General features: G+C 36.2%; 1 protein-coding gene across 1 annotated transcript in view; it reads right to left on the reverse strand.

The window, feature by feature from the left end:
• The window catches only part of odad2 (outer dynein arm docking complex subunit 2), a 71,194-nt gene that overhangs the window by 33,423 nt on the left and 10,436 nt on the right, over nt 1-27,335 (reverse strand). The window contains exons 8-14 of the mRNA XM_073828652.1: nt 20,356-20,576; nt 17,877-18,017; nt 16,397-16,541; nt 4,802-4,948; nt 3,046-3,255; nt 1,959-2,192; nt 72-182 (exon numbers count right to left, since the gene is read on the reverse strand). Of these exons, the coding sequence (XP_073684753.1) occupies nt 72-182; nt 1,959-2,192; nt 3,046-3,255; nt 4,802-4,948; nt 16,397-16,541; nt 17,877-18,017; nt 20,356-20,576 (1,209 nt within the window). The remainder of the gene's footprint in view (nt 1-71; nt 183-1,958; nt 2,193-3,045; nt 3,256-4,801; nt 4,949-16,396; nt 16,542-17,876; nt 18,018-20,355; nt 20,577-27,335) is intronic.

Below are 27,335 nucleotides of genomic sequence, written 5' to 3' on the forward strand. Positions count from 1 at the left end.
TCATTTCGTTTTTTCACCTCAACCTCACCCCTTTTATACAGAGCCAAAGAAAAGTGTAGTTGAGTGTGTACCTTAAAGATAGCGCTGGCACAGTGCATTTGGAGCTCCTGGTTGTCACAGCTGAGGTTCTTCACCAGATCCTCAATCATGCCCTCAGTCTGTATAGCAATTCTGTAGCTCTTCTGCCAACACAAACATGCAGAATGACTCTCTACGCTGAACACCTACTGTAAAAACCACTCTGCCCTGCCAAACAACACTGTGTGCAGCGGCATAGCGCTTATTTCATCCTAGGGTTTCTTGCTTCTGGCATCATACAGTCATTCATATCTTCAAACTAGTCCTTTAATAGAAACAATCTGCCAGTCAAAAGTAAGGTTTCATGAACAGTGTGCTATTTTCAGTCAAGTGGCTTTACATGTAACATTTGTAGCTTGCATTATGTTTCACAATACCTTTGTGTATTTAAATACATACAGTGCCATGGCTTAAAGATAATTGTTATAAAAACACATTTAGAATTTAAATTAAACTTACATTTAAGAGTAAGGGGGCTGTGAGTTTTTTTTATAACCATACTAAGGTTCATTTGATCACAAACAGAAGTTGTGAAATTTTATTTAAACTTAACTTTTCTATTTTTTATTATATTTTAAGAGGTAATTTATTTCTGTGATGGCAAAGCTGAAATGTCAGCTGAAAAACTTCCAGTCTTCAGTGCCACATGATCCTCCAAAAATAAATGTAATATGCTGATTTGGAGCTCAGGAAGCATTCCTATTATTATCAATGTTGAAAACAGCTGTGCTGCTAAATATTTTTGTGGAAATCATGGCATTTTATCAGGATTCTTTGATGAATAGAAAGGTTAAAAGAACTGAATTTATTTGAAACATTTTGAACATAAATGTCTCTATTGTAAACATCTCTACGGTCACTTTTAATTAATTTAATGTATCTTTGCTGAATAATAGTATTAATTATTTCTTCATTTCTTTCTATGCTTTACAAAGACATACTGTAGCATTTCAGTCTTTGTACTTCAAAACAGTGCCTCCAGTTTCTTGCGATTCTGCGATTGCTGAATCCAATGCAAAAATTTTTATGATCCTGCATAATTTCACTGCAAAGTAATCTAAAAAATTAAGTTTTCACGTAAAAACTAAATTATAAATGAATTGAATTATCCATAATTTTATTATGCTTTTTGTTTTTTCTTTGTGTCATGCATGACTGTTGTGCATCTAACATAATTTATAATATGTGACCCTTGATAGTCTTATGTAGCATGGGTATATTTGTAACAATAGCCAAAAATACATTGTATGCGTCAAAATTATCGTTTTTTCTTTTATGCCAAAAATCATTAGGACATTAAGTAAAGATCATGTTCCATTAAGATATTTTGTACATTTTCTACGTAAATATATCAAAACTTGATTAGTAATATGCATTGCTAAGAACTTAATTTGGACTGATTTTTTCTCAATATTTTGAGTTTTATGCACCCTCAGATTTCAGATTTTAAATTATAGTTGTATCTTGTCCAAATATTGTCCTATTGTAACATACATAAATGGAAAGCTTATCTATTCAGATTTCAGATGATGTATAAATCTCAATTAAAAAAATTGACCCTTATGACTGGTTTTGTGGTCCAGGGTCACATAAAAAAAATCGAGAAAAAAAAATGAAATCATGGAAGTACTGTCAAATTTTACTTTTTAATCAAACACTGTTACTTGCCTTTCTTTATTAATATTTGTGAGATTTGCAAGCAAATTGAATCCTACACTAAATTTATTTCAGTGTAGCTACTAAAGAAATTTCAAATAAAGATTTAAAGCATCTGCTTTTGGTTCACCACACAATGTAGTACTGTTTGTTTGTGACAGGGTATTCAGAACATGTCTACACTAATATACTACAACAGGCTTATTCTAATAGATGAAGCAAACCTCGGAAGCGCACTCCTGCAAGGTTCCCACCACAGGGATGAGCATGTCCTTCTGTGATGACTTGAGCAGCCGGGCGAGCAGAGGGATTCCCCCGGCCCGACGGATGGATTCCTTGTTCCTGGTGCTTTTGCTGCAACTCCAAAGAGCCAGAGCCCCACAGCGCGCCACCTCCGTGTCCCTCTCCTGCTCCGCACTCAGAGACACACCATCAGGCACGCAGTCCAACAACTCCACCTGCCAGAAACAACTTCAGCTTTTCAAACACACTTTCCTGTGCTTAAATTTTGAAATACTGCAATAGATTTGTCACTCTGCTTTACATGATATTATTATTTTAACATTACTTTTCATTATTGTGCTTTATATTGTTTTCATTTCACTCCACATTAAGGTAGGAGAGCCGTGTCATGTGAAATCGAACTTGAATGTTTTATTAAAAGGCTCATGGTGTACTTTATGACATCTTCAGTGCACTTCTGTCACTGAGTCTGCAGGATATGGAACACAATCTCCTGGCCTAAAGCTGCCAACATTCATCTAAACATCCATCATCAGCCAAAGATTGGCTGTTACTTAAGAGCGCTTGAAAATTCAGACTATGTCACACCAAAATCTACAAATGACCACATCCTTCAAAGAGTAAATTTCATGTTTCCCCTGCCGTCAAGCCAGAAAGGCCGCTCTAACACAGCATTACACGCGCGTGCTGTTCAGAGGTGGTCTGGGTCTTTAAATGTAACTAATCTATGATAGCTACATTGAGAACGTCCGAGTCTGGCCCCGAGTAAATATACAGAGCAGAGTAACACGCGAACCCTAATCATACCGAGCGTCACTCTGTCAATAAACACACATGCCAGGATGAGGGGGAGCCTGACATTCAATCTGTTTTTACCTGCAATGTGCTCCCTTTGATGCTGGAATAGAAAATGATTGGGAGAAACAGTCTCAAAAGAGGGAGAGAGTGGAGAAATAGAGCATGGTATATGTATTTTCAATCCTTTTGTCTCTTTTTCTCATTCAGGTTTTTAATCATACTCAACCTGTTCTGACAAACACAAACAAGAAGAGATTGCTCATTTCTCACCAGTCTCTTGATGCCACCATGTTGTCGGACTGTCCGACGGGCCCTCCTGAACTTGGCCACGTTGGCGATGGTCTCTGCAGCCAGGCACTTCAACTCTTTGTCAGGAGAGTCCAGGATACACACCATGGTCTGCAAACCACCCAGATCAGCGATGGTTTGCCGAATCTGAGAGTTACAGCTGATCTCCTTCAAGATCTTCAAAGAACCAATCTAACAGCAAGGGAGAGTAAAGTATCCATTTTTAGAATAACTCCTTTACATATCTAATGCTGTTTCATGTTGAATTCACTGAAATGTACGGTTTTTATTTTTTTAAGTAGATGAGCTTGCTGGAATTTTATGAAAGCTTCAACGTCTCTTGTACTTGACTGTTGGCATGTCAAAACTGCAAAAATAGCATTGGCCTCAAAACATTTCTGTTTGATTTACCTTTATAACAGCAAGTGTTATATGCTGCACTCTTAAAGGAATAGCTCACCAAAAAAATTTGTCATTAAATATTCACCCTCATGTTGTTCCAAACCTGTAAGACCTTCATTCAAATACAGAATACAAATATAGATATTTGATGAAATCTGAGAGCTTTCTGACTCTGCATAGACAGTGACGCAGACATGTTCATGGTCCAGAAAGGTAGTAAGGACATTGTTAAAACTGTTAAAATGTGACATCAGTGGCTTAAACTTAATTTTATGAATCTTTGAGGATACCTTTTGTGTGCAAAGAACACAAAAACAATGACTTTATTCAACAGTTTCTTCTCTTCTGTGTCAGTCTTCAACGCACGTTCATAAAAGTACCACAACGTATGCGTGCTGTTGAATAAAGTTTTATAAAAAATTCATAGCTTCATAAAATTATGACTAAACCACTAATGTCACATGGACTATTTAATCGATGTCCTTACTACCTTACTACCTAGAAAGTTCTTGGATTTCATTAAAACATATCCTAATTTGTGTTCTGAAAATGAATTAAGGTCTTGGAAGGGTTTGGTTTGGAACGACATGAGGTTAAGTAATTAATGACAGAATTTTTGGGGGGTTAACTATACCTTTAATTTAGCAATGAAATATTTAGCTTTAAGAGTTGCCATTTTGTAACTATGGTAATTAACATAAATGTTGAAATCAACCACAGTGGCTTAGCATATTGTATTATATATTGCATTATTGTTTTATATGTGCATATTAGAAAGTGGCAATTAACAACAACTATTCATTGTGATAATATTATAAACTAAAGATTAAAATGAAAAACAACAACAACAACAACAACAACAATAATTATAATATGTAAACACCACTATCCTAAAGTTTGGGGTTAGTAAGATTTTTCTGAAAGAAATTATAACTTTTATTCAGCAAGGATGCGTTAAATTCATCAAAAGGGAGCATAAAGACCTTCTCATACTACAAAATATTTCTATTTCAAATAAATCTTTCTATTCTTTAAAGAATCCTGAAAACGTTTATCATGATTTACCCAAAAATATTAATAGCACAACTGCTTTCAACATTGATAATAAGAAATGTATTTGTGCATCATATCAGCATATTATAATGATTTCTAGGATATCTAGGAGTTATGAAAATTCAACTTTACCAATCAGACAAAAAGACAATTTCACAAAATTGTTGTTTTATTGTATTTATGTAAAAATTTAAACAAAATAAATGAAAAACAGAAAAAATAAACATTTCTCAGAGTCAAATGTGACCTCTAACCCCAATTAATTGAGTCTGAGTGCACTTACTTTACATCTGATGTCATCTGTGTCAAGCAGGTTGATGAGAACCTCCAGCCCCCCCACGTCTCTGATAGCCAGCTGACACGTCTCCTGGACCAGGTTGAAGTCTCGCAAAGCACACAACACAATCACTGTGGCTGTCTGATTGGCCCCCTGTTCACACACAAACACATGTGCAGCAATTACATTAGCTGCTCCGTAACCCACAGACAGAGGAACAGAGACAGCTGTTGTTTTATATATTTCATCTAAACATGTGAAATGACACACTAACATTAGCAAGAAAATGCCCTTTTTTAGACAGTGTGAAGTGAAGGGGTCATATGCTGTTTGAACATAAATGTGTGTTACCTGGCAGTCAATTGGGACAGCCACAAAGCTCCCGGTTTTCATCCGAAATATCTTAAACTATGTCTTTTACGGGTTTGGAACGACATGGGGGTAAGTGATTAATGACAAACTTAAGTACACAGCCACATTTGCACCATATAAGTCTTGTATTTTTTGCATCAACGGCTTAATTTCTCCATGAACCCCTTTTTTCGACTCATTTGACCCACACCCCAAGATCACCTTCCCTTTTGAGTCTTATTTTGTTGACCACATGTTGTGTATAAGTGTTTGGTATTGTGACTATAAACAGGGGTGGGGAGAGATCCTTTGATACAGACTACTGCTGTGCTGCGGCCTGAAACCATAGACAATGACCTAAGTTAGCAATTAAAAGAAAACAAGCTCTGAAATGTTGGAGATGATAATGGATTGGCCTCAGAAAAAGCTCTGTTTTGACAGTTGCTATATACACAGTGTTTTAGGCTGGTCGTTCCTCAGAAGTTGCCTACACAGTGAGTACAACAAACCAAACATGTGGCATTTGTTGGGCCAAACTTCTTAACAGATATGTATCTCAGACGACTGCGGTTTTGATATCATTCACGGCATGTCCTTTATCGCTGGAATGAAATAACAGAAGGGCGAGTGACAGATAAATAAAGCAGAGGATCCAGCAAAAATACTACACTATTAATCATGTTTAATCAAGAAATTATAGCTCCTTTTGTGATTGCTGTTTGTTTAGGTCAAAACCACAGATCTAAGATCAGCTTTCCCCTAGAGAAAACACCAGAAACTCGACTTCCACGTGTGTTTTTAATGTGATGCCTCGTTTTTTCTCCTTGTTTTTTTATGGAGCAGCTCTTATGAGTGCAAACAAAGACAGGCTTTTCTCTCTAAGGCTGGCGTTGTGCTCAATGCAGTAGGTCCCAAAGAGGCATGTAAGCTGCTGTAATGCTGCTCGTGCAGCAGAGCTTTGAAATATGACACTCAAGTCCAAAATTGAATAAACACTCCTGTTTCTTTTTCATAAAATGAGCAATAGATAAGATCCAGCGATTAGGCCAGTCTCGCACCCTTGTGTACCAGACACAAGTTAAGAATCAAAGACTGACACGGAAGAGAAGACATTGTTGAATAAAGTCATTACTTTTGTTTTCTTTGCATACAAAAAGTATTCTTGTAGCTTCATAACATCAAACAACAATTGATGTCACATGGTCTGTTTTATCGATGTCCTTGCTACCTTTCTGGGTCTTGAATGTGTCAGTTGCATTGCTGCCTATGCAGGGTCAGAAAGCTCTCGGATTTTATCAAGAATTTGTGTTCCAAAGATGAACGAAGGTCTTACAGGTTTGGAACGACGGATGAACTATCCTTTTTTTATTCTAACTCATAATACTCTGCACTAAAGTGACTGATGTTGTGTAGGCCTATATGTCTGTTTAAGCATAAGACGAGAAAGAGAACTTATGGGTTTGGAATAACATTAGGGTGAGTAAGTATGGACAGAAACTCTCTCTTTAATTGCATGTCATTTGCGATTAAAGAATGGTGCAAAATAGAATGGAAGAATGAAACTTAAAGAACTACCAGTTCTTTAAAGGGATGGTTCGGAGTAGAATTGACTTCATTGCTATGCACTCCATCTAAATACCCCATCCGGAGTTTTTTTTACCTTAGTCGAACATTTATGGAGATATTAGAGTTTTTTGAATTGCTTGTTACAGGAGTGAATGGTACATGTAATGTATCTCGTAAATTGCACCACTAAACGTGCAAGTAATCTTACCAAACTTGTACAGTAGTGTAAATAGGTTATGTACTCACAAAACGCTGCATCAGAACATTTGTAAGTCCACCATGAGTGTTTTAAAAACACGTTTTAGCCGATCCCTACTAGTCTCAAAAACTACAAATGGCGACACGTCGACGTCACTTCCCTGGTTTGAAAAAAGCACGTAAAAGTCCTCCTACTACATCTGTGTGCATGTCAACTTGTAGGAGGACTTTTACATGCTTTTTTCAAACCAGGGAAGTGACGTCGACGTGTCGCCATTTGTAGTTTTTGAGACTAGTAGGGATCGGCTAAAACGTGTTTTTAAAACACTCATGGTGGACTTACAAATGTTCCGATGCAGCGTTTTGTGAGTACATAACCTATTTACACTACTGTACAAGTTTGGTAAGATTACTTGCACGTTTAGTGGTGCAATTTACGAGATACATCACATGTACCAATCACTCCTGTAACAAGCAATTCGAAAAACTCTAATATCTCCATAAATGTTTGACTAAGGTAAAAAAAAACTTCGGATGGGGTATTTACATGGGCTTCGGAGTGCATAGCAATGAAGTCAATTCTACTCCGAACCATCCCTTTAAATTTAAATTACTAGTGTTTTTTAAGATTAACTATAAGTGAGCTTTAGATGATGTCAAACGTAAACTAAATTTCCAAAATAAGAACTTGGTTGAATATGTTTTGGAAGAAGGCAAAACAAGGAATGTGGATGTGAGAAGAGGAGAACAACAGATCAAAGAAAATAAGAACATAACAGGACTAATAAATAAAGAATGAAGGGTAGAGCTGAAAGAAAGGGGTGGGGAAATGTTAAGAAACTAGCAAAAGCGATGAAGTAGACAGAACAAGAGAGTGATAAGAAGTCAGAAAAATAGTCATAGAGAGGCGGAGACAGAAAGATACAGAAGAGAGTGAGAGAAAAAGGCACATGTGTTGTCCATATTACATAAGTGGCCAGACTAAACGTGAACCAAAACTAGCAGTGAATCCACTGCACTTTCTGTCTTGCCATTCTCTCAAATTCTCTCATCTTCAAAGCATTCGATGGGTTAGCACTGAACCTTGTAAAAACATAAAGCTATATTTAGTACTGATACCAGGGAAAAAGAAATCTGATGTTCATATGCTTTCATTTTCTAGCAGCTTTGGTCTCAAAGTGCTGTAGACATTCTTTACAAATCAGAAAACATCTGAAGGTCTTTTATAATGTCTCTGTCTCGAATCTAACGGGCCATCACTCGCAGTCTGCGGTGTAAAGACAGATGTTCAGGACAGATGCACACACATATAGATAAAAGCTGTGAACATGGGTGACTGACAGGTTTATTATTTGAAATGACTATACACCTTACTCACATTAATGTTAGAGTTTGTGGTATCTCACCTCTCATATGTGACTGCAGGGATGTGCAAACTTACTTAGGGATGTTACTACACTTACTACTGTGTATAAAGCAAATCTCACCTCCAGGCCCAGCTGAATTGGGGGGCTAAGTAGAGCCAGGAGCTTGGCTCAGCCTAGAAAAGAACTACAACGCAAATCGGGACTGGTGCACTGACACAGCGTTCTATTACTGAACTAAGTTCTCTTTTGCGTCTTATTATGCTTAAACAGACATACAGTATACACCTACACAAAATCAGTCACTCTAGTGCCAGTTTTGCAGAGTATTATGAGTAAAAATTAAAAACAGTATAGTTCATCCGTCGTTCCAAACCTGTAAGACCTTCGTTCATCTTCGGAACACAAATTAAGATATTTTTAATGAAATCTGAGAGCCTTCTGACCCTGCATAAACAGGACCGCAACTGAGACGTTCAAGGCCCAGAAATTCATGTGACATCAGTGGTTCAATCGTAATGTTATGAAGCTACGAGAATACTTTTTGTGCACAAAGAAAACAAACACAACGACTTAATTTGTGTTCTGAAGATGAATGACTGTCTTACGTGTTTGGAACGACATGTTGGTGAGTAATAATGACAGAATTTAAATTTTTTAGTGAACTATCCCTTTAACACCTGACATTTATCTGTGATCAAGGTTAGAAAGTCAAAAAAGCTTGTTGCATTGCTTTGTTAAAAACATTTGTCTTTAATAAATAACCAAGTCGAGCGGTATGTGAAATAATTTAACTGTCACAAAAACACCAAGCGAGCTGATAGATCGTAGTTCTGTTAGAGAGCAGAAAAGCAGGTCCCAGTGACAGCACAAGCTGTGTGTCACCATAAAAAATCTATCCTGAGGAAAGAATACTTGAAATATTTAGTAAAAAACACTGCAGAATAAGCCAGCATTCATAAATCCTGCCCATTGTAGACGAAGCTCTGAAAATTAACAAATTCTCCTGCAGAGCAAATCACAGAAGAATGGGAAAACAGAGAAAGAAAGCAGAAAGGAAAAAGGAGGAAAAGACAAACAGAGAGAATGGATATATAAATACAACCTACGAAGAAAACAAAGTTGAACTGATGCTCTGGAGAAAACTGAGATGACAAAAAGAAAAAGAGTGATCAGGAGAACAAGAAGGTATTAGGAGAAGAGAATGTGAATGTTCGTTCTGGCACGAGTTGTTGTGTGATATACACATTAGAGTAATTTATAGAGAAGCTGACTGAGGTCTGATCATTATCATTTATCCTCAATTATGCAGCCAGCTTTCCAGAGCAAGATAAAGACAGCTGTATAAATGATTTACACAGAGAGAAGCCATAGAGGCACAGAGCAGAGCCGTTTCCTCTAGATTTAAGAGCATAGAGGTATCAGATTTAATGGACAGTATTAACTTGATGCAAAACAGCATATCCAAAACGTATTTGCGAGCATCCTCACTTTTGTGAAACCATTTGTGTGAAAATGGATGGAATGGGTGTACTGCTGTAGATATATATATATATAATTGATTTATTTTATTTTTACACATATAATTTTTATATTAACACTTTTTTCCAGTATAAATGTAACAAACTGATCAAAAAAATATACTACCGCTCAAAAGTTTGGGATTACCTTTTAGACTTGTAAGACCTGATGTTTTTTAAAGAAGTCTCTTATGCTCATCAAGGTTGCATTTATTTTCATCAAAAATACAGAAAAAAACGTAATATTGCAAAATGTTATTACAATATAAAATAAAGTTTTTTATTTTAATATACTTTAAAATTTATTCCTTTGATGCAAAGCTGGATTTTAATCAGCTGTTACTGCAGTCTTAAGTGAAATATTTTTTATGGGAACCTATGATTCTTTTTTCAGGATTCTTTGATGAATAAGTTAAAAATAACAGCTTTTATTCAAAATATGAATATTTTCTAACAATGTAAATCTATGCTATCACTCACAAAAACATTACAAATCTTACTGATCCCAAACTTTTGAGCAGTAGTGTATATCTACATATAACGTCAACTTTCAACTTTAAATAATATATGTTATTGTTTCCACAAAAACTGTTTTCATTGACAATAAAAAGAAATGTTATTTGAGATCCAAATTAGCATATTACAATAATTTCTGAAAGATCATGTGAAACAGAAGACTGGAGTAATGGCTGAAAAATTCAGCTTTGCCATCACAGAAATAAATTACATTTTAAAATCTATTAAAATTAGTTCTGTCAATCGATTAAAAAAAATCATTAATCATCTCTAAATTAATGTAGAAACAACATAAAGACAGTACATTTTTAATATTTGTTAAATATATTTTTATGACTCAAGGTTAGTATCACTGATACCAATATTACTGGTGTCTCTGGGTAATTGTTTTTTCCACCTAATATTTAACCATTGACTATAGCCATTCAACACACCAGTATAATTGAGAGATATCAATTTTAACATTTATTAGACTTTAAAAAAGAACAAATTCTACTTTAAGTGAACTTAAAACAATCTTCACATAAAACCCATAATTTACCTGTGCCCTTTAGCAAGTAGGAAATATACAAAAAGTAAATAAAGTTATCAAACACTAAACACTAAATTAAAAATAGGTGAATATCTAAAACTTCAAAGTTATTGATTTTCTCTGTTTTCTTTTTTTATTTGATTAATAGACATCATTAATCATAATTAGGTTATTTGGCTGCTATTACTTTAAGACCCGCCGCTGCTGAACGTGATGTGGATCTGAAACACATGCTCTTAGTTTTATTCATGCTTTGATATGAAATGATACAGGCTACAGTGCACACCGCCACATTTGTGTGTGCAACTGAAGCTTGCATGCTATGAGCACAGTCTAACATAACGACTAAATAAACGCACTTCTAGTCAAGAAAAAGGAGACAGAAGCAGCAGCTGCACATGCCCTGCGTTAAAGGAGTAGTTTAACGTACTCACCCTCTTGTCATCCGAGATGATCATGTAAGGAAATATGTTTTTTGAGGAAAACATTTCAGGATTTCTCTCCATATAATGGACTTCTATGGTGCCCCTGAGTTTGAACTTCCAAAACGCAGCTTCAAAGGGCTCTAAACCATCACAGCCAGGGAAAAAAGGGTCTTATCTAGCAAAACGATCAGTTATTTTCTAAAAATAATTACAATTTATATACTTTTTAACCTCAAATGCTCGTCTTGTCTAGCTCTGTGTGTACTCTGTGTAGAGATGTAAATGTTTTTAGAAAATAACCGATCGTTTTGCTAGATAAGACCCTTCTTCATCGGCGGGGATCATTTAGAGCCCTTTGAAGCTGCATTTAAACTGCATTTTGGAAGTTCAAACTCGAGGCACCATTATATGGAGAGAAATCCTAAAATGTTTTCTTCAAAAAACAATTTCTTTTTGACTGAAGAAAAAAAGTCATGAACATCTTGGATGACAAGGGGGTGAGAACATTATCTGTACATTTTTGTTCTGAAAGTGAACTACTCCTTTAACTGCGAAATATTTTTAATGCCGTTAAACTAGAATCAATCGCCTGGTTTAACGCACTAATTTTGACAGCACTTAATAAAATTAAAAACATTAATAATAATATAGTCATAATATTTGACAACATTACTGTTTTACCTGTATTTTTGAAAAAATACATGTAGCTTTGGTGAGCATTAGAGACTTGATTGGTGGCATAGTGAATTCGTCTGGTCATGTAATCTCAATGAAATTGGCACTACTGAGGCAACCCACTCTATATATATATATATATATATATATATATATATCAAGCATTTATTAGATTACTGATTTTACCATGCTCTTTTTAAAAAATGCTTTTTTTATAGCCAACAAAACTGTATGGGTCAAAATTATACATTTTTTCGTTTATGCCAAAAATCTTTAGGATATTAAGTAAAGATCATGTTCCATGAAGGTATTTTGTACATTTCCTACTGTAAATATATTAAAATGTAATTTTTGATTAGTAATATGCACTGCTAAGAACTTCATTTGGACAACTTTAAAGGCGATTTTCTCAATAGTTTGATTTTTTTGCACCCTCAGATTCCAGATTTTTGAAGAGCTGTATCTCTGCCAAATATTGTCCCATCTTAACAAACCATACGTCCATGGAGAGCTTATTTGTGTGTTTTAATGATGTATAAATTACATATAAGTTACAACAAATTGACCCCATGACTGGTATTGTGGTCCAGGGTCACAAATAATATCAATCTATATAGGGGTAAAGCTTTTTTTAATGACAAAAATCAATCTGTTTGACTTCCCTGCATCACACAGGACTGTAATGAGGTGCACCAGCAGCTTGATCTGACACAGTCATTTTATTGCTCACTTTGTCCAGTAGAGGGAGCAAAACCTCAAACGGCCATGTGAGATAACAAGTCACGGACATTAGTCTGGTTACAAATAACAACTGTTCCATTCTGACAGGAATTTCAACTTCTGCCACTATGCAGATGGAAAAGTGTAGCATTTGCAGATGATTTATTGTCTAAATTAATTTCATGCTGAGAATCATTTTAAGACCTCTATTTATGCACATTACTTTTCTGAGAGAGTATTTCTTAATCTTGTAGTCTGCGAGAAACAGTGAGCACTGTAGTGAGGCATGAGATCCAGATCCAGATTTAGACATTTCCTGAGCAGACAGAGACACTCTGCAACCTTTCAGTGAAATTGAGTCAGTAATAAAAAATTTAGGTAATCACATTGGCGAAAATTGCAAACACTTTTTTAGCATATAAGAGCATTAGGGCACTAGCAATTCGCTTACTTACAAGCGATTAACGAGAAGCAGAACGGGGTAATTGGGAGACGGGAGAGTGTGAGAGAATGCTTCTATGCAACTTTGTTTGGCTGCCATGTTTCTCTAATTCAGGCTAATGAGGCAGTTGGGCTGAATCTGGTGAGACAAACAGCCCGTGGCCACCTCCTCTACACACTGACGCAGTTACAAAGTGCATCTGTGAATGTGTGAACGTGCAATTATACTCAATGCTCGTTCTTTGACACATCCAGGCAACGACTGAATGTTTTGCGGTCTACAGACATGCACGATTTCTTAATATAACACTAATACTGCCATGAACATCATGAAAAGATATAGTCACTGGTGCAAACTGCCCTCCGTACATGTGTACAGAAAGGCAAACACGAAGACATGTAAATGTGCAGCTCAGGTAATGTACACTGCAAAAATATCCCTAGATAAACAGCCATTAAAGCACAAGTCCGATCATTCATGCATCACCTTATAGAAACGTAATCTCCCAGAAATACAAACGCATGTCTATACCATGGAAAAGAGCAGAAGAAAAGACAGAGGGGAGGAGAAAAACTAAACCTTCACTCCAAAAATAAAACAGATATTTAGTTTGGCACACACTGTGTTTCGGCTTCTGATGGTAATGACATTATAAGAGCGCTACTGGACAAACCCTCATAAATAAGAACTGTGGTTTCCAGACAGATAGAATGCTGGGAAGGGCAAGCTACAAACACATCCTGTCTAGAGTTGAACATAGCACTGTAACAAACGCATCCCCAAACACCTCACACAAATCATGCAAAAAAAACTAACTTTTCAAATCCAATTTTCAAACGAATCAAACAGGATTTTGTTATCAAGTGCTTTTTTTCCTGACGTTTGCTAGAGGATGAGCACCTCCCTTAGGGAAAATCACATTTGTTATCCTGTGTTTTACTGGGCTAAAAATATCTACCTGCGGCTGAACTTTGCATGGATGTTTTTCTTTACATGATTTATTGCTCACTACACTGAAGAAGATCCTTTTAAAAATCGAGTGTTTAACATCAGCGCCCTCTTTATATCTAGAAAAGGCCTATGACTTCTATGATACCATTTACTACATTATAAAAGGCCTTTCAGTTACTTTATTTTATTCTTTAATGCGAGAGATCAGTTTTGCAAATGCAAATTCAAATGTCATTATCTGGTCAACAAAGTAGGTGGCAATACTTCACCTTAAAGGGTTAGTAATGAAAATTAGCCCATTATTTACTCACCCACAGAGCATCCTAGCTATATATGACTTCCTTCTTTCAGACAAATGCAATTGGAGTTATATTAAAAGTTGTTTTGGCTCCTCCAAACTTTATAATGGCAATGAGCGGGTGTTTCTCTTTAAAAGTCCAAAACAAGTCCAATAAACCGCATCCATCCATAATAAAAACAAAGGCCTCCTGTAGTGAATCGATGCATTTTTGTATGAAAAATATTCATATTTAAAACGTAATAATCACTTTTCTATAGTTTGCGCTAATAGTTGAACATGGAAGCCGGTCCGGGTGGATAACGGATGACGTAAGACGTTGAATATTTCTTACAAAAACGCGTTGATTCGCAACAGAAGGCCTTTATTCACCCCCTGAAACTGTGTGAGGCATTTTTTATTATGGATGGATGCACTTTATTGGACTTGTTTTGGACTGTTGAAGAGGAACACCCACCTATTACCATTATAAAGTTTTGATGAGGTTTTTTTAAGTCCGATTGCATTCATCTGAAAGAAGGAAGTCATATACACCTAGGATGCCTTCATTTTTTGGTGACCCTTTAATGCGAAAATCATGTAAGAGAAGATGACACACAGAAGTGAGACACTGTGCTTGCACTCAACAAAAGAAAAAAGTTAGCTTGCCAGAGTGGACGTTACTTGGAAAAAAGATGGGATATTAGACACCCCAGTCTTGCCATGTCCCAGAAAATTTTCAGCCCAAAACAAACTCAAAACCCGCCCAAACAGAATGAAAACTAGCCTAATTTCCCCCTGTTCAATTACAGTTGACAGGTGCGGGATTTCTAAACGTGCCATCTATTCTTCAGTTGCCGTTTTAGCTATTTTTTAGGTTGCCAGGTATTCATTCCAAGTATCAATAAACATTAGTAAAAGAATCTATTTTCATTTTTCTTTGTCTACAGATAAACTTTTTGACAGCTGCAGTACATTATAAAAGAAAAAAAAAATCGCAATTGTATTATGAAAGCCCAAAACCCAAAAAAACTCTGCCAACACTGTCTGCAGTTCTTTTTGTACATTTTTGTTATGGTTACAAAATCTCTCTTTTTTTTTTTAAAGAAAAAAAAAATTTTACTGATAGGATGATTTTTTCTATAGTTGTATAGATAATTCACAATATACACTACTGGTGTACAAGATTTTTTTAATGTTTTTTTTAAAGATGTTTCTTCTGCTCACCAAACCTGCATTTAGTTGATCCAAAATACAGCAAAAGCAGTATTTTTGTGAAACATCTGCTTTCTATTTGAATAAATTTAAAAAAGCAATTTATTCATGTGATCAAAGCTAAATGTTCAGCATTATTACTCCAGTAGTCAGTGTCACCTGATCCTTCAGAAATCATTCTAATATGCAGATTCGCCATTTAAGAAACATTTGTATTATTATTATCAATATTTAAAACAGTTGAGTCATTTTTCAGGATTCTTTGATGAATAGAAAGATCCAAACATTAGCATTTACCTAAAATGAAAAGCTTATTAAACACTATACCATTCAAAAGCTTGGAGTCAGTATATTTTTTTGTCTGTTTTTGGGAAAGAAATTAATAGAAATTAATACTTTTATTTAGTTAGGATGCTTTAAATTAATTAAAAGTGATAAAGATTTGTAATATTACAAAAGTTTACTATTTCAGATATTTGCAGATTTTCTATTTATCACAGAAACCTGAAAAAAAAATCTACTCAGTGGTTTCAACATAATAATAAATGTTTTTTGATCAGCAAATCAGAATATTAGAATTTTTTCTGAAGGATCCTGTGACTGGAGTAATGATGCTAAAAATTCAGCTTTGAAATAACAGGAATAAATTACATAAAATATATTTAAATAGTTATTTTAAATAGTAAAAATATTTTAGAATTTTACTGTTTTTGGATTAAATAAATGCAGGCAGAAGAAACTTCTTTAAAAAAAACATTAAAAACCTACTGGTAGTGCATTTTATGTATATCATGATTATATAATTAGTGTGTAGTGAAAATCTGGTATTCTGACAATGTTTTTTTTTACCTTTAAGTATTTGACTAGTTTTTGGATCTGCCAGTATTCAGAGGGCAGGTCGGTGGGAATCTCGGTACGTCTTTCAGGCTGTTCCTCATCTTCCTCATCCTCTGATGAACTCTCACTGAAGTCGTCAGCTCCTCCTGGGCTTCTACTGTGCACACACACACACACACACATTCACCTATTAGACGTATTAATATTCAAGCTGGCCCACAATTTCATGTCTCTCAGACAAGAACTCTCCCACAGAATTTTCTCAGGGTAGAACTGAGAACTATCCATACATAACAGGACAGTATAGAAAAAGCCTTTCTATAATAAATACAGCTTAATACATCAAATCGGAGGAGAGTTGAAGCAGGTGCAAGCCAAACCACACAGCACATTCTCTCAAAGCTCTGGTAAAATCTCTCTGAATCCAATGTGGAATGAATTATTGCTTTCTGAAAGGCCTTCATGCTCAAACCCTTGGACACAACGGCCATCAAACTCAGGGGTGTATTTGAAGTGTCATCTTAAGCCATGGCATCAAATTAAACGGCAGGGGATGGAGAGAACAGAGACAGAGCAAACAGAGAGTGAGGAAGGCTGGAGTGGTCATCAGTGTATTTCTGAACTCTTTCATCGCAAGCTTATACGCACGCACAAACGCAGATGGCCGTTAAAGCGGATCAAGCTACCGAAATGAATGTATCGTCAAACGAGTCATGAAACCCGGTACACACGAAGAAGAGACCAGAGGGACTCAGATATGTTTTCCAGGGGATTACAGTATTGCCGGACAGCAGCGGACTCGTCTTTGTAATTCACGCCATGGTAAACTAGTCACTTACTGGAAGTGCCGCAATGTGAATGATTGTAAGTGTGCTGGCTTGCATTACTGACGTGTTTGTGTACAAAGAACTCACACAATCGATCTTCAGAAAGCTACATTGGCTTTCGTGTGCATCACTGATTTGAAACGCTTCTATAAGTAGTAGGACTTGGGAAAGAGAGACTGCGGCTACACCCGGAGCTCCTTACAGGCAGGACTGTGTACTCTGGCAGACGACGTTATGGGGACAGCTGGAGTTTTCACTCGCCGTCGCCAAACAGACAGAGAGGAGTCAGGAGAAGGAACAGGGTTATCAGCGGCTCAGGCACAGGCCAGTTATTACAGACCGCTACTCCCAGTAGCACCAGAGGACCGTTCTATGTGCACACCAACCTGAACGGCTGCTTCATCCGTGTCTTATTAAAGGCTATAAAACGAATACTTATCCACAGCTGAAATAATTTGCCCTGAAAGTGAGTCTTTATTTCCAATTCAGTGATTGGATAAGTTTTTTTATGTTTGGCCAGAGGAAGAAAGGGTTATTCAATTATGCGTGTTCCTGGGAGAGGGTTTTTCAGATCCTGTTTCAATGGTTAGGTTTTTACCTCAGAGAAAATACCATATGTATAATGGAAAAAGCAATGTCTGTGGACTGAGATTATGGTGGCATACATTTTTTGAGAAGATTGGCAGCCTGGCAGAGATGATCCAGAAATAATAGCCTTTTTTTTGTTCTCTGATGCGGGTGACTTTACGCCACGTTCCAAGATCTTCTTGCTTTCTCTGCTCCGTCTGGCCTTCTCCTCTGGCTCGCTGGAAAAAATAACAATCAGACATTGTTTTTAATCATATCATTATTTTTAAGAAACCATTATAATTGTTGAATTTCTCACTCATATGAAATGACTGCAGCAATTAGCAAATGAAAACAAAACAATCAATTTCTGAAGGGAAAGAGAAGGGAAATCAAGTCCCAGTCTACATTTGTTTCTCGTTTGAGAAGTCATTTCACTTGGATAGGAAAAAAGACAAATCAGTCAGGAATACAGCTGAGGTCAAAAGTTTACATACACCTTGCAGAATCTTTGAAATGTTAATGATTTTATCAAAATAAGAGCGATCATACAAAATTCATGTTATTTTTTATTTAGTACTGACCGGAATAAGATATTTCACTTAAAAGACGTTTACACATAGTCCACAAGAGAAAAATACTCTGTTCAAAAGTTTACATACACTTGATTCTTAATACTGTGTTGTTACCTGAATGATCCACAGCTGTTTTTTGGAGTTTTGTTAAGTCGCTTGTTTGTCCTGAACAGTTAAATTGCCCGCTGCTCTTCAGAAAAATCCTTCAGTTCCCACAAATTCTTTGGTTTTTCCACATATTTGTGTATTTGAACCCTTTCGAAAAATGACTGTATGATTTTGAGATCCATCTTTTCACACTAAGGACAACTGAGGGACTCATATGCAACTATTACAGAAGGTTCAAACACTCACTGATGCTTCAGAAGGTAAAACGATGCATTAAGAGCCAGGGTTGTAAACTTCTGAACAGAATGAAGATGTGTACATTTTTCTTATTTTGCCTAAAACATCATATTTTAGCTACAGAAGATACTTATAAGTTTTCCAAAAGACAAAATCAGTTAAATTTACCCTGATCTTCAAATTCAAAAAGTTTTCACCCCCTGACCATCGTTTTTCCTTCTGAAGCATCAGTGAGAATTTGAACCTTCTGTAACAGTTGCATACAATTACTCACCCTCATGTTGTTCCGCAAGATGAACGAAGGTCTTACGGGTTTGGAACGACATGAGGGTGAGTAATTAATAACAGAATTTTAATTTTTGGGTGAACTATCCCTTTAAATTTCAAATAATGTCTTGTTTGCTTTGTCATCGAGTCTGATATTTTATTTGTACCACATACGTTTCACAATATGATTATGTGAATGCTCCATATACAATGTTTTAAAGAGCCACATCATTTTTCAATTTAACAGGCGCCTTTGTTGCATTTCCCTAGTCTTTTTTTCTTTTTTCAATGTTTTTTCTCCCATCAGGTAATATGTTTGTTTCAGTCTTCTGTAACTGTAGCTCTCCAGCTGGTATCTAGTACTGTGACACATTACAGTGAAACCTTACATTATTTGAATTCAAGTTTGGTTCTGGCAGAACAGGGTAATTTTCACATCTGGGAAATTCTTATTTCTCCAAAACAAAGGATTATTGTTTTGGAAATCCTAGATGACTGGTCATAGGAGGTTTACCAGTAACAAGTGATGAAATAGCCAAAGGGCTGATTTGTCTGCTAGATCAATCCAAGAGGGAGAACACATGTCTGAGTGATCAACTCTGGCTTTATCAGCTGATTGTTACTATGGATAGCTATGCCATGACTTCACATAACAACAGACACTAATATTTAACCAAGGCTGTATCCGAAATCACCCCCTATACCCTCAAATAGTGCACTATTTGAGGGGACAGCCATTTTAAGTGGTGTTCGAAACCATAGTAGACGTTTCCGAGTGCACTCATTCAATCCCACAATGCACCGCAAAAACGAGTGTACAATCGATGTACACTTAACGGCTAGAAATAACCCATAATGCACTGTGAGAGTCGCGCCGATTGAATTCCCGTGTCTCGCCAAAAGATGGCGCCCGCAGCTGAATCATCCATCCATTCATTTTACAACGCGCTTGTCTGGGCGTAATACAGCGTACAACACAGGTACAAATTCGTTGTAAATTGATTATTCAATTTGTTTAACTAGGGTTTATATGTAATTTCCGTGACATAGTTCAAGATAAATCCTTTAATCTTACTACTGGAACTGTCCGTTTTAAATGAGTGTTAAACAGCAAGCATGCAAAAGCGCTAGTCCTTCCGGTGCATTTAGTGTCCGAATTCACTCACTCGTTTTCATTCACTCCTTCAAGTGGACTGTATGAGTGGACTAATGTAGAGAATAGTGAATGAGGGTAAAGGGGGCGAATTTGGATACAGCCCCAGTCTGTCTGAGTATTAAACTGTGCATCTAAACAGTATGTAAGCAAACGGTATGTAGAGTCAGTGGCCTCTGATGTTCATGCTGTGATGTCTTTTTTGCGACTCCATCGGGATTTGGAATTATCACTTACTCATAAGAAGTGGTGAGGCCGAGGTTCTTCCATTTCAAAGATGGTTCTAATTTCTTCTTCCTACCGCCCGGCTTGTTCCGCACAAGCTGTTGTCTCGCCTTCTCAGGCACATTCTTTTCCTCATGGTCGTAAGACTTCAGGGTTTGGCCTGTTTCCTCCACATCAACCGTTTCCACATGTAAAATCTTTTTAGTAGATGGCACATCTTGAATGGCAGAGTCCTGTAGAAAAGAGTGAATAAAAAAGAAACAAGATAGTCAGGAAAAGGACATGTCTCAATTTGTACCAAAAACACAGACTTGGGTAGTTGAAAGAGTTTTTTCTTTTAAGCATTTTTTTATTTAACAAAGTTCTTTGTGAATGCACTCTTAGCAACACATTTTCTGTTTTACATCTGACATATTGTCTCTTTATTGGGGAGGCACATCACACACTCATCTTCGAGCTAGCGCACACTTTTCATTCTAAGAAAGAGATGTATAAAAACTAAATCCCACTTATGAATTTGTATCCCTGAACATTTATATAATACAGCCTTTCTCCACAGTCCACTGCCAGAAAAACAATCCTGCCTTTGAGTTATGAGAATAAATGAAAAAAAAAAAAAAAGAGTAGAAACATATTTCCAAAATTTCTTCTGTTAATTGCCTATACAATATGAGAGGTTTATTGTTTCTGTACATTCTTGAGCTGCAGGCTGGCAGTTTGGCACACAGTCAGTGGAGTCTTTGTGGCAAAGTAACGCAACAATGATTTTTTGAAATAGCAAGGGTCTCCTTTTTTCTCCTTCTCCATCTTCTTTATTAATTTTGTGAGAAGCTCAACAAGAGACATATGAATGGTTCAGAGGCAGGAAAGATTTTAGTCACAGCCACCTGCTATTCCCTGCTATCAGCTCTCCGCTGGTTCCATCTTTTAGAGAGATGTAGCAAGAAAAAGTGCAAGAAGATGAGAGAATAATATGAGAGAGAAAAAGTTCAGAAAGAGTACACAAGGGAAAAAGCTTTTAATATGGCACAAGGGACTCTATGTGGATCCAGCTGGGCTAAGCACACTTTGTGCCTTTCATGAGCTTGTCTGGCCTAAAGAAGGCCAAAGTTAAGAGAGCCAAAGTTATATCCATTTCCTCGCGCCACTCCACCCACCTTTAATATTATAATTGAAGTAATAAACCTGCAAAAACCCTGTCCAAGAACAAGTAGGGAGAGTGAACTCTTCAGTATGGCATCCCGAACAGAAGCCTGAATATTAAGAGAAAACCTCAAAAAGTGCTCAGTAAACCTCAAACTACTGCAACATCCAACTATGAAGAAAAAATGACAACAAAAGGAATTTGCAAGACAAAAAAAAGTCTATTCCAAAACCTAGCAAGCTGACTATTACAGATCGTACTCACAACTGATGATGCAACACTCTATTATGCATAAACATACACAACGTTGAGTATCTTTTACCGGAGCGTCTATTTTCACTAAGTGCAAATAGTTTGTCTTGTTGGCAGAAGCTATTTAAATTTGTGTATTTAAATGTTTGTATTTAATGTGTGGTTTCAGTAGACAATACAAAAGATGGCTGCCAAATGACAGTTCCAGAAAATTTCAGACGAGAATTTCAGCCTGTATTTGAGAACAAAATGACAGTAAAACAGTAATATTGTAAAATATTTTTACAATTTAAAATAACTTTTATATTTTAATAAATTTTAAAATGTAATTTATCCTGTGATGGGAATACTGAATTTTTAGCAATCATTATTCTTAACATATGATCCTTCAGAAATCATACTAATACACTGGTTTAGTGCTCAAGAAACATTTTAAAAAGAGTTGTGCTGTTAATATTTTTGTGAAAACACTGGCAGTTTTTTCTGTACTCCTTGATAAATAAAAAGTTAATTTATTTGAAATATATATTTGCTATCCTATGAATGTCTTGCATCCATTCTGAATGAAAATAGAGTCATTCCGTGTCAAATTAACCAAATTTCAGAAACTTCCCCCGGCTAATATTTTTTCTGAAGAAAGATAGACAAGCATAGTGATGAAAGTCAAAATATTAAATGTCATGGATGAATATTTACTGAGTAACCCACTATTTTGTAGAGGGGGGTCAAAATGGCACCTTTGATTTGTAAAGGCCCAACATTCAAAAGGGCATTAAGATATCTTTAATACTTCTTGAGTTATAGTCATGCAAACTTTGGAGAAAAATTAAAAAATAGCTGTTTTCCCATTTTTGAATGGTAAGCATTTGCACATAACGCAACAAAGATTGCTAAAATCAACAGGTTTTACTAACAGACTTACCAATCTCTGTGTAAAAATAACACAATGATGCTGCCTAAAGTCATTTTAACCCCCTGTAATTTGGCTCTGAATCTCAGGTAAAAATTGCCATTTTGACCCCCCTCTACAAAATAGTGGATTACTCAGTAAATATTCATCCATGACATTTAATATTTTGGCTTTCATCACTATACATGCTTATCTTTCTTAAGCAAAAAATATAAGCAACATCAAAAATTTGAGCTGGGGACCTCCAGTTGAGTTGACACGGAACAACCCAGTAATTTCTTGAAAAAGAAGTCACAAAGATCTTGGTAGTGTACTCATATCAATATTCTTCACTATCTAATGAATTAAAGGTATTTCTAGGTATTTCTTTACATTACATTCTGTTTTTGCTTTTCAAAGGATACCAATAGTTCTGCATTACAATTTGATTTCTAGGTTTCTTTCAAGGCAGCATAAAAAAAACTCACCTTTGGAAACAACCTTAACACTGAGAGCACTGAAATACTGTCTTCTTCGAAGGAAGCTTACTAGGTTTTGGACCAAAGCGACAGTCTTCCTGTCCCAGTCTGACAAAGCAGTAGAATATGATATCTTTTCCCTGATGAACGTCACCTTCTGCTCAGCCCTGCTGGCTGTGCATGTTAGATTAAAAGTGTCTGATCTGATAAAAGTATAAAAACGCATCAGTTCCTCACGCAGCTGATATGTTAAGAGATACAGCCTGTTGTCTTTGGCAGAGAGCTGGTGTGTGCTGAGGGTTTCTGGACTGAATAATCACGGTCCGGTGCTTGACTGATGGCTGAAGGACCAGAGCGTGTCTGAGACTTATTACAGCAAACTCAGGCTGCAATCCAGAGCCTATTCTCAGCTGAACTTTTCACGTTACAAGAGTCCCAAAGTGCGACTAAAAGCATTATCTGCACTCAAATCAACATAACGGGTTCGTTTCAGGTGGTTAAACGTGTATTTGTAGAAGGTGATGAGAGTCTTGAGCAAAAAGGGAGAACTCTTATATGTAACCTTGGAGAAATGTGTTTGGAAGACCTTAGAAAGACATGGAAATCTAGAAAACAAGGAACCAATGCAAATGTGGAGAACAAAGAGGGGTTTGATTTGTGTCTAAGCAGACTACTTTTATGGCTCTCTCTTTACGGCCTCTGTCCATCACCCGTCAGCTGCTAGTGCTCACGGTTGAGCTCCCGCCCGCTGGCATAATAAAACATGAAAGTCTGGTGGGCATTTTTACACACACAAACGCTCGCACGCTGAACCGCCTGCCTGGCATCATTGCTTCGAAGAATAATAAAGTCTTTCTCCTCACTGCCACCAATAATCGAACTCAACCTGCTAGCACATATCCAGCCTTGTTCAGAAACCAAGCTCTAAAACCGCACCGAGAATATTCACCTCATTCTTTTTCTTTGCTTTTTTTAGCAATACATATTGTTTCAAAGCAGCTTTGCAGAAAATAGTGCCTTAATACCCACAGTGAGCAAGCCAAAGGCAACATGGCAAGGAAAAATCATTCTAGAAAATCACAGCAGAATTGCAACATCTGCTCAGTAGGTTAACCGTAGGCAATATGAACTTTGAAGTGGCATTTCCTGTCTTGATAAAAAAGCATTGGCAGCAATATTCAGACATCTTTTAGCAACAGCAAGTATGAGTGTGACTGTTACGTACCAAATAAACAGCCTGATGTGATTTACACAAGCAGGACGTGTTCCTGAAACAACATTCCTATTATTCAATCATTGCCTTATGATTTGAGAGCATTAGAGCTTTGATTGGTTGCTGAGGATGTTGTTCTAGGACCTACAAAGGATGTTGATCCAGAGACAGTGTGTCAAATAAACAAGCAGACCATATAGCTCTACTTCAGCTTTTTCTCATAGAGCTTTCGAATGATAACACACATTCATCAGAAGCAAGAGTTATGGAAGGTGAGCAGAGCTACTGAGCACAGACTCATGGGAACTGTTCCTCAAGTGAGGAAGATGAAGCTTGTCCTGGACCTGACAGAGTTTAACTTGGACAACTCAGCTGAGAGTAAAGGTAAAATTCTGCAGCAGGCTTAGTTTGTGTCTGAAAACTGGCTCTGAAATCAGAATGAATAGATGAAAGGAACATTTTATACTTTTTGTCCTCGACGGGAGCACCAGACAGAGGTTTTTACACCGGCAGAGTAGCGCTAGACAAGAACCATCACTATATGGTAGAGCGGTAATCTTTCTGTCTGCCTTCACTTTCCATCTGCAAACTATATCGGCGAGAGATAACATCACCATCATTTAGCATGAACATAAAGAGAAATCTGTCTCGATGATGGAGTTTCCGTTTATATTGCTCACGGACAGAATTATGTCGGTTATAAAACCGCCAACGGTCGGCATAAAACATTAGCGTGGATCTGAGGACTTTGTTTTAAGAAAAGAAAAGTACAAGCTGGAGGAAATCTTTTGTCTGCATCAACAAAAAGGCATTTACTGAGCTCTGCTACCAATGAAGCTGAAGACAGATCTGGACAACATTGAGTCAGCCAAAAGAAAAAAATATATATATACACATTCACATAAAAGGAAAAGAAACTGGTAATTTCTTAAAGATGTGTATATTTAAAAATTAAAAAATCTTGCAAAATATTATGTAGAAAGGACTAAATATTTGGTGCTGTAAAACAAAACATTTTTTTTTTTAACAAATACATGTCAATGATAAAAAATCGGATATCATTTCTCAAACAATAAACACTTTTCACCACATCTTGAGGCCATTATCAGAGCCCCAATTGGTTAATTTATCGTTTACTTAATTCAGAGGGGTCTGACTAACTGGCCTGTTCTCACATTCTTTCACACTGTGGTGATGTGAAAAATAGTACAGTGACGGAGGAGAGAACTCCCTCTCTCTCTAGCTCTAGTCTCTTAATCTGTCTCTCTCTTGGTTATTGTGACAAGCAGACACTCTTCGCACCGAGAGAAGTGTAGACATTAGGTTATCCCCTCTTTCCCTTTGCTCTCTTCTCCTCAGCTGTGATTAATCTTAAGCTGCATACCTCACACCACAGGCTGAGGAGCGAGCGGGAGCGTACTGCTGTCAGATGAAGGACAGCTCTGCTGTTTGAGTGTCTATGTTTGAGTGCTGGCCTCTTTCCTTGAGTCTGTTTGCAAATATTTGGAATTCAAAATTAATCACTGAATCAGTAGTCTACATGTTTAATATGTGTTCTTTTTTTAGTTATTGGTATTCATTTTTATTTTGCATTTTTGCCTTTATTAGATAAATTAGTGCACATGTAGATCAGATTTAAAGAGAGATTCACATCTTTTATGCTCACCAAGGCTGCATTTACTTGCTTAAAAACACAGTAAAACAGTATTATCATGAAATCGTACAATAACTTTATTTTTATATATTTTCAGAGAATAAGTAGAGTTGGTCAAAAGCTTGCATACACCTTGCAGAATCGACAAAATGTTAATTATTTTGATCAAAATAAGAGGGGTCATACAAAATGTTATGACCTGAAAAAGATATTTCGCATAAAAGACATTTACATATAGTCCACAAGAGAAAAGAATAGTTGAATTTAGAAGAATGACCCAATTCAAAAGTTTACATAAACTTGATTCTTAATACTGTGTTGTTACCTGAATGATCCACAGCTACTGTATATTTTTCTTCTGTTGAGTGATAGTTGTACATGAGTCCCTTGTTTGTCCTGAACAGTTAAACTTCCCACTGTTTTTAAGAAAATTCTTCGTTTTTTTTTTTTTTTTTTTTTTTAAGCATTTTTGTGTATTTGCAACACAACAATGCTCACTGATGCGTTAGAAGGAAACACAATGCATTAATTTTTGAATACCTTGAATAGATCAGGGTAAATTTAACTTATTTTGTGTTCTGGGAAACATGTATGTTTTTTCTGTAGCTTCTGAAGAGCAGTACTAAATAAAATAAAAAAAATAACACATCTTCATTCTGTTCAAAAGTTTACACCCCTGGCTCTTAATGTATTGTTTTTCCTTCTGGAGCATCAGTTAGTGTTTGAGCTGTCTGTAATAGTTGCATATAAGTCCCTCAGTTGTCCTCAGTGTGAAAAGATGGATCTCAAAATTATAGTCATTGTTGGAAAGGGTTCAAATACACAAAATTGCTGAAAACCAAAAGAATATGTGGGAACTGGAGGATTTATTTTTTTGAAGAACAGCAGGCTGTTTAGGACAAACAAGGGACTCATGAACAACTATCACTAAACAAAAAAAAAAAAAAAAAAAAAAAAAAAAAAAAAGCAGCTGTGGATCATTCAGGTAACACAATATTAAGAATCAAGTGTATGTAAACTTTTGAACTGGGTCATTTTTTTATTAATTCAACTATTATTTACTCTTGTAGACTTTATGTAAACATATGTTAAACATCAACATGTAAACATCCTTTTATGTTAAATAACTTATTCAGGTCAGGACTAAATAAAATATAACATGCATTTTGTATGATCCCTCTTATTTTGGTAACATTAATAACATTTTCCAGATTCTGCAAGGTGTATATAAACTTTTGACCTCAACTGTACCTGCATACATACAGTCTACCAGTGTTGGGAGTAACTAGTTACATGTAACGGCATTGCGTAATTTAACTACAAAATAAATGTAACTGTAATCTGTTACAGTTACTGAAAAC

This window comes from Garra rufa, chromosome 22 (assembly GCF_049309525.1).
Source record: "Garra rufa chromosome 22, GarRuf1.0, whole genome shotgun sequence".
Taxonomy (NCBI): domain Eukaryota; kingdom Metazoa; phylum Chordata; class Actinopteri; order Cypriniformes; family Cyprinidae; genus Garra; species Garra rufa.